The following is an 8,243-nucleotide window of genomic DNA, read 5'->3' on the forward strand; positions in this document are numbered from 1 at the left end:
CCTCTCTCCTCCCTCCCTCTCCTCCCTCCTCCCCCTCCCTCCCTCCCTCCCCCTCTCTCCTCCCTCCCTCCCTCCTCCCTCCTTCCCTCCCTCCCCCAGGTCATGTTAAACAGTCCTAGGCGTATAGAGGAGGAGAAGTCTAAGATGGCGTCTAAAGAGAAGGCTCTGAGAGAGAAAGAGGGGAAGAAGACTCCTTCTAAAACTAACACTGTCAATGGGACCGGAGGAACGCCCATTCATCACGTTAGCACTCTGCAGGCAAGACTACTCTACCTTGTGTGTGTGTGTGGATCTAGAGATGGGTATACTGTAATTGCAGTATCGTTAGGCAGCTAGGCAGCTCAGAGCCCTGACTTCATAACCGTGTGTGTTGACAAAGCAAGTGAAATGGATAAACAAACATGAAATAAACAATAAAAAGTTAACAGTAAATATTACACTCAAAAGTTCCAAAATAATAGAGAGATTTCAAATGTTATATTATGTCTATATACAGTGTTGTAACAATGTACACATAGTTAAAATACAAAAGGGAAAATAAACATTTATTTAACTAGGCAAGCAAGTCAGTTAAGAAAATATCCATATTTACATTGACAGCCTACCCCAGACAACTGTCCAATCACGACCGATGTGATGCAGCCTGGATTCAAACCAGGTACTGCAGTGACACCTCTTGCACTGAAATGCAGTCTCTTAGACCACTGCACCATTCGGGTATTTACAAAGTTTTGTTCTTCACTGGTTGCTCTTTCCTTTTGGCAACAGGTCACAACTCTTTCTGCTGTGAAGGCACACTGTGGTATTTCACCCAATAGATGTGGGGGTTTAATAAATTACATTTGTTTTCTAATTCTTTGTGTATCTGTGTAATCTCAGGGAAATACAGTGCCTTCAGAAAGTATTCAGACCTTGACTTTTTCCACATTTAGTTTTTCTGAAATGGATTAAATAACAGAAAATACACTTGAGATCTTTCTACAACTTGATTGGAGTCCACCTGTGGTCAATTCAATCGATTGGACATGTCGTGTCTTTGGCATCATTAAACTGAAGACTTATTTAGTTTATCAAATCAATTCTCTGTAATTATTATTACGTGATTAACTAATCAGGTAGATGTAATTAACTAGGAAGTCGGGGCACCAAGGAGAATCTTCACATTACAAAGTTATAATTTTCCTAATATAACTCTTCAGATATTTTAATATCTGATCAATTAGTCTTCTAATTAATGAATTATTCTTTACCTCACATTAGTCTCATTCCAAACATCATAAATTGTTGGTTATCTGCACAAACCCAGTCTTCACTATGAGTCATCCATACATCAATTGTCTTAATAATTTATTAACAAAATAATAACAGAAATGCACAAACAAACAAGTAGATATGGATACAAGGAAATGATAGGGGAATGTGCCCTAGTGGGCTAAACCGGCATGGCGGCTTGTTAGACAAAGGGACAGAGAAAGATATGTTGATACAGAATAGTTGTTTCGGCGGTTGTCGATCTTCGCATTCACGGGTACATAATTTCTTGCTGCAGGCTAGTAATTAGTATCGAAGAGTACCTCTTATTCTGTCAGATCGATAGTCTCAGATTTTAATCACTTAAGAATTCAGCAATCTACTCAAACCTTAGCCCTCTCGGTTATCGAGGTAAGCTGGTCTGAAACCTTAGCCCCCTCGGTTATCGAGGTAAGCTGGTCTGAAACCTTAGCCCTCTCGGTTATCGAGGTAAGCTGGTCTGAAACCTTAGCCCTCTCGGTTATCGAGGTAAGCTGGTCTGAAGGGAATTGCTCCTGGTGGGGGTTATATTCGTAACAGCAGAAAGGGGCTGTCCCGGGCCAATGACTTAGTTAACTTTAAAGGGAATTGGGTTCCCTTTCATTAAACAGTTTAAAATCACATGAGGTTCCCTAGTGGGATAAACCGGTATCGCGGTATTCAAATATTTTTTGCCAGATCCTAATTGGTATGTAAAATGGTATGTTTCTTTTGATGGCATAGAAAGCCCTTCTTGCCTTGTCTCTCAGATCGTTCACAGGTTTGTGGAAATGACTTGTGACGCTGATGTTTAGGTCGAGGTATGTATAGTTTTTTGTGTGCTCGTGGGCAACAGAACCTAGATGGAATTTGTATTTTTTTTTGTTAACCTTTATTTAACTATACAAGTCAGTTAAGAACAAATTCTTATTTACAATGACCAAAAGGCCTCCTGCATGGATGGGGGTTTAAAAAAAAATTATATAACAGAAATAGGACAAAACTCACATCCCAACAAGGGAGACACCACAACACTACATAAAGAGAGACATAAGACAACAACATAGTAGCAGCACAACATGGCATCAGCACAACAAGGTAGCAGCACAACATGGTAGCAGCACAAAACATGGTACAAACATTATTGGGCCCAGACAGCAGCACAACATGGTAGCAGCACAACATGGCAGCAGCACAACATGGCAGCAGCACAACATGGTAGCAGAACAACATGGTAGCAGCACAAAACATGGTACAAACATTATTGGGCCCAGACAGCAGCACAATAAGGGAGACACCACAACACTACATAAAGAGAGACATAAGACAACAACATAGTAGCATCACAACATGGCATCAGCACAACATGGTAGCAGCACAACATGGCAGCAGCACAACATGGTAGCAGCACAAAACATGGTACAAACATTATTGGGCCCAGACAGCAGCACAACATGGTAGCAGCACAACATGGCAGCAGCACAACATGGCAGCAGCACAACATGGTAGCAGAACAACATGGTAGCAGCACAAAACATGGTACAAACATTATTGGGCCCAGGCAGCAGCACAACATGGCAGCAGCACAACATGGTACAAACATTATTGGGCCCAGGCAGCAGCACAACATGGCAGCAGCACAACATGGTACAAACATTATTGGGCCCAGGCAGCAGCACAACATGGCAGCAGCACAACATGGTAGAAACATTATTGGGCCCAGACAGCAGCAGAACATGGTAGAAACATTATTGGGCCCAGACAGCAGCACAACATGGTAGCATCACAAAGGGCAAGAAGGTACAAACAACAATACATCACATTGGTGGTCCTGGCAACTGGAACACCATTATTTTTTGTCTTACTGATGTTTAGGCCGAGGTATGTATAGTTTTTTTGTGTGCTCTAGGGCAACGGTGTCTAGATGGAATTTGTATTCGTGGTCCTGGTGACTGGACCTTTTTTGGAAAACCATTATTTGTGTCTTACTGAGATTTACTGTCAGAGCCCAGGTCTGACAGGGCCCAGGTCTGTCAGGGAACAGGTCTGTCAGAATCTGTGCAGAAGATCTATGTGCTGCTGTAGGTGCTCCTTGGTTGTTGACAGAAGCACCAGATCATCAGCAAACACTAGACATTTGACTTCAGATTCATTCTAATAGGGTGAGGCCGGGTGCTGCAGACTGTTCTAGTGCTGTAATGACACCTGCCTCTGATTGAGAATCATACTAGGCCGAAACATAGAAATACCCAAATCCTAGAAAAACAAACATAGACTGCCCACCCCAACTCACGCCCTGACCCTACTAAATAATGACAAAATAAAGGAAATAAAGGTCAGAACGTCAGGAGCTCGGGACAGAGGGGCGGGAGCTCGGGACAGAGGGGCGGGAGCTCGGGACAGAGGGGCGGGAGCTCGGGACAGAGGGGCGGGAGCTCGGGACAGAGGGGCGGGAGCTCGGGACAGAGGGGCGGGAGCTCGGGACAGAGGGGCGGGAGCTCTGGACAGAGGGGTGGGAGCTCTGGACAGAGGGGCAGCTCGGGATAGAGGGGCGGAAGTTCTGGCGCCTCTGGGCTGAGGGGCTCTGGCGCCTCAGACTCCGGCAGCAGCGCCGGACAGGCGGGAGACTCCGGCAGCAGCGCCGGACATGCGGGAGACTCCGGCAGCAGCGCCGAACAGGCGGGAGACTCCGGCAGCAGCGCCGGACAGACAGGACCACCTGCAGGGAGGAGACAGAGAGACAGCCTGGTGCGTGGGGCTGCCACAGGAACCACCAGGCTGGGGAGACCTTCAGGAGGCTTGGTGTTAGGAGGAGGCACCTGAAGGACCGGGCTGTGGGGGAGCACTGGAGCTCTGGTGTGCAGCCTTGGCACCACTTCCCCAGGCTACTCTAGCCCGGACCCTCCAGAGTGCAGGCACAGGTTGAACTGGGCTGTGGGTAAGCACGGGAGATCTAGTGCTTACTACGCGACCCTCTCCCTTATGCTCCACTCCCACATTTTCCCGGCACGAGCGGAGCGCAGGCAGAGGACGCACTGCACCCTCCCAGCGCCCCGGAGACACAGCACGCAGAGCCGGCGCAGGATACCCTGGACCAAAACTGCGTACCAGCGACCAGACCCGCTGAGCAGGCACCATATGTCCTGGCTCGATGCCCGCACTCGCATGACACTCTCGGGGGGCTGCCCTATAGCGCACCGGGCTATGGACACGTACTGGCGACACCGTGCGCTTAACCGCATAACATGGTGCCTGACCAGTAACGCGCTGCTTATAATAAGCACGAGGAGTGAGCTCAGGTCTGCTACCTGGCTTAGCTCCACACCTCGTGTGCCCCCCCCAAAAAAATTTTGGGGGCTGCCTCTCGTACCTGTCGCACTGCCGTGCTGCCTCCTCATATCGCCGCCGCTCAGCTTTCGCTGCCTCCAGCTCTGCTTTGGGGTGGCGATATTCCCCAGCCTGTGCCCAGGGTCCCTCTCCGTTCAGTATCTCCTCCCATGTCCAGGAGTCCTGTGATGCTGGCCGCTGTTGTTGCTGCTGCTGCTGCTGTCGTCGCTGTCTTTTACCACGCCGCTTGGTCCTTGGTTGGTGTGTTTCTGTAAGGGATTTACTCCTCTTCTTCCGAAGAGGAGAGGCGAAAAGGATCAGAGGACCAATATGCGGCGTGGTAAGTGTCCATGGTTCTTTTAATACGAAAATGGACACATGAACAACTGAATACAAAAAACAATAACCGTGGAATGAACGAAACCCAAAACAGTCCTGTCTGGTGCAAACACAGAGACAGGAACAAACACCCACCAACACACAGTGAAACCCAGGCTACCTAAGTATGATTCTCAATCAGAGACAACTAATGACACCAGCCTCTTATTGAGAACCATACTAGGCCGAAACATAGAAATACCCAAATCATAGAAAAACAAACGGTCAGAACGTGACAAGCGCCCTCGCCAATTCGTTGATATATATGTTGAAGAGGGTGGGCCTTAAACTGCATCCCTGTCTCACCGCTCTGTGGGAAGAAATGTGTGTTTCTTGCCAATTTTAACCACACACTTGTTTATGTACATGAGTTTTATAATGTCGTGTGTTTTTACCCCAACACCACTTTCCATCAGTTTGTATAGCAGACCCTGATGCCAAATTGAGTTGAAATCTTTTTTTAAATCAACAAAGCATGAAAATGTTTTGGTTTGTTTGTTAGTCATTTAGAGTGTGCAGGGTGAATACGTGGTCTGTCATTTAGGGTGTGCAGGGTGAATAAATGGTCTGTCGTTTAGGGTGTGCAGGGTGAATAAGTGGTCTGTCGTTTAGTGTGTGCAGGGTGAATACGTGGTCTGTCATTTAGGGTGTGCAGGGTGAATACGTGGTCTGTCGTTTAGGGTGTGCAGGGTGAATACGTGGTCTGTCATTTAGGGTGTGCAGGGTGAATACGTGGTCTGTCGTTTAGGGTGTGCAGGGTGAATACGTGGTCTGTCGTTTAGGGTGTGCAGGGTGAATACATGGTCTGTCATTTAGGGTGTGCAGGGTGAATACGTGGTCTGTCATTTAGGGTGTGCAGGGTGAATACGTGGTCTGTCATTTAGGGTGTGCAGGGTGAATACGTGGTCTGTCGTTTACAGTAATTTGGTGAAAAGCCAATTTGATATTTGCTCAGAACATTGTTTTCACTGAGGAAATGTACAATACAATTTAAAGGATGTTCCCAACATTGCTCTCTCTATCAGTCTCTCTCTATAACTCTCTCTCTATCACTCTCTCTCTCCTGATCATTTACTTCCTACACATCAAATCAAATCAAATCAAATTTATTTATATAGCCCTTCATACATCAGCTGATATCTCAAAGTGCTGTACAGAAACCCAGCCTAAAACCCCAAACAGCAAGCAATGCAGGTGTAGAAGCACGGTGGCTAGGAAAAACTCCCTAGAAAGGCCAAAACCTAGGAAGAAACCTAGAGAGGAACCAGGCTATGTGGGGTGGCCAGTCCTCTTCTGGCTGTGCCGGGTGGAGATTATAACAGAACATGGCCAAGATGTTCAAATGTTCATAAATGACCAGCATGGTCGTATAATAATAAGGCAGAACAGTTGAAACTGGAGCAGCAGCACAGTCAGGTGGACTGGGGACAGCAAGGGGACACTACACAGCTCTCTTTTACTGCTGTCCTAACATTACTAACTGGTGTGTCTGTCTGTGTCTGTAGGTGGTGGAGACCCGCTGTAAGAAGGTGTGTACATCTAAGTCAGACCTCCGCTCTAATGACTTCAGCATCGTGGGATCTCTCCCCAGAGACTTTGAGCTTTCTAACTTTGACTGCTATGGCAAGCCCATTGAGGTTACCGGGGCAACCGGCAAATCACAGGCCAAGAACAACAAGAAAGCCCCGCCCCCTAAACCTGTCATCCCCGCTGCAGCCAAACGCATCGACCTGTACGCACGTGCTCTGTTCCCCTTCAGTTTCCTCTTCTTCAACGTCATATACTGGTCTGTCTACTTGTAGGGAGGGAAGGTGTGTGTTAATATCTGAGAATGTCAGTGGGTATTCCCATTTTTTATATTAACATCATTTACTACTTTATCTTGACCTGTAATCCTTGACCTCTAACCCCTGACCCCTTGCCAATGAACCCCAATCCTACATTTAAGAGGCTGGTTTCCCCGACTCGGATAAGGCCCAGTCCTGGACTGCTCTCTCAATAGATAAAGTCCATTGGACTTAATCCAAGAAAAGGCTTCATCTGTGTCCAGGGAACCAACATGTAGAAGTGATCTTAGATTAGAACTCATTCTATACGGCCCGGCTTTTGCAATGTAGTAACCGGCCAGAGACAGACAGGCAGACAGGCAGACAGACAGACAGGCAGACACGCAGACAGGCAGACACACAGACAGGCAACCAGGCAGACAGGCAGACAGACAGGCAGACAGACAGACAGGTAGACAGACAGGCAGACATGCAGACAGGCAACCAGGCAGACAGGCAGACACACAGACAGGCAGACAGGCAACCAGGCAGACAGACAGAAAGACAGGCAGACAGGCAGACAGACAGACAGGCAGACAGGCAACCAGGCAGACAGACAGACAGACACGCAGACAGGTAGACACGCAGACAGGCAGACACGCAGGCACGCAGACAGGCAGAAAGGTAGACACGCAGACAGGTAGACACGCAGACAGGTAGACATGCAGACAGGCAGACACGCAGACAGGCGGACACGCAGACAGGTAGACACGCAGACAGGTAGACACGCAGACAGGTGGACAGGCGGACACGCAGACAGGCAAACACCCAGACAGGTAGACACGCAGACAGGTAGACACGCAGACAGGCAGACACGCAGGCAGGCAGACAGGTAGACACGCAGACAGGCAGACTGCCGGACACGCAGACAGGCAGACACGCAGACAGGTAGGCAGGCAGACACGCAGACAGGCAGACACGCAGGCAGGCAGACAGCTGGACACGCGGACAGGTAGATACGCAGACAGGCAGACACGCAGGCAGGTAGACACACAGACAGGTAGACACGCATACTGACGGACACGCAGACAGACAGCCGGACACGCGGACAGGTAGACAGGCAGACAGGCGGACAGGTAGACAGGCAGACACGCAGACAGGTAGACAGGCAGACAGCTGGACAGGTAGACAGGCAGACAGTTAGACAGGTAGACAGGCAGACACACAGACAGGTAGACAGGCAGACAGTTAGACAGGTAGACAGGCAGACAGACAGAGAGACAGGAAGGCAGACACGCGGACAGGTAGACAGGCAGACACGCAGACAGGTAGACACGCAGACAGGTGGACACGCAGACAGGCAAACACCCAGACAGGTAGACACGCAGACAGGTAGACACGCAGACACGCAGGCAGGCAGATAGACGGGCAGGCAGGCAGATGGACAGGCAGGCAGATGGACAGGCAGGCAGATGGACAGGCAGGCAGATAGACGGGCAGGCA

The 8,243-nt window shown here is 48.8% G+C and overlaps 1 protein-coding gene across 3 annotated transcripts in view; it reads left to right on the forward strand.

Moving 5' to 3' along the window:
* LOC109883781 (glycine receptor subunit beta) overlaps positions 1–7,842 on the forward strand; it is a 66,500-nt gene extending 58,658 nt beyond the window's left edge. For 2 of the 3 annotated variants that reach the window (XM_031817441.1, XM_031817440.1), the window contains exons 10-11: positions 100–258; positions 6,480–7,632. In XM_031817441.1, coding sequence (XP_031673301.1) covers positions 100–258; positions 6,480–6,776 — 456 coding nt within the window. In that variant the 3' untranslated portion in view covers positions 6,777–7,632. Of the gene's footprint in view, positions 1–99; positions 259–6,479 lie in introns of all 3 variants that reach the window. The other variant, XM_031817442.1, reaches the window with a different exon arrangement.
* Positions 7,843–8,243: the final 401 nt, after the last annotated feature.

Source organism: Oncorhynchus kisutch, unplaced genomic scaffold, assembly GCF_002021735.2.
Source record: "Oncorhynchus kisutch isolate 150728-3 unplaced genomic scaffold, Okis_V2 scaffold1023, whole genome shotgun sequence".
NCBI lineage: Eukaryota > Metazoa > Chordata > Actinopteri > Salmoniformes > Salmonidae > Oncorhynchus > Oncorhynchus kisutch.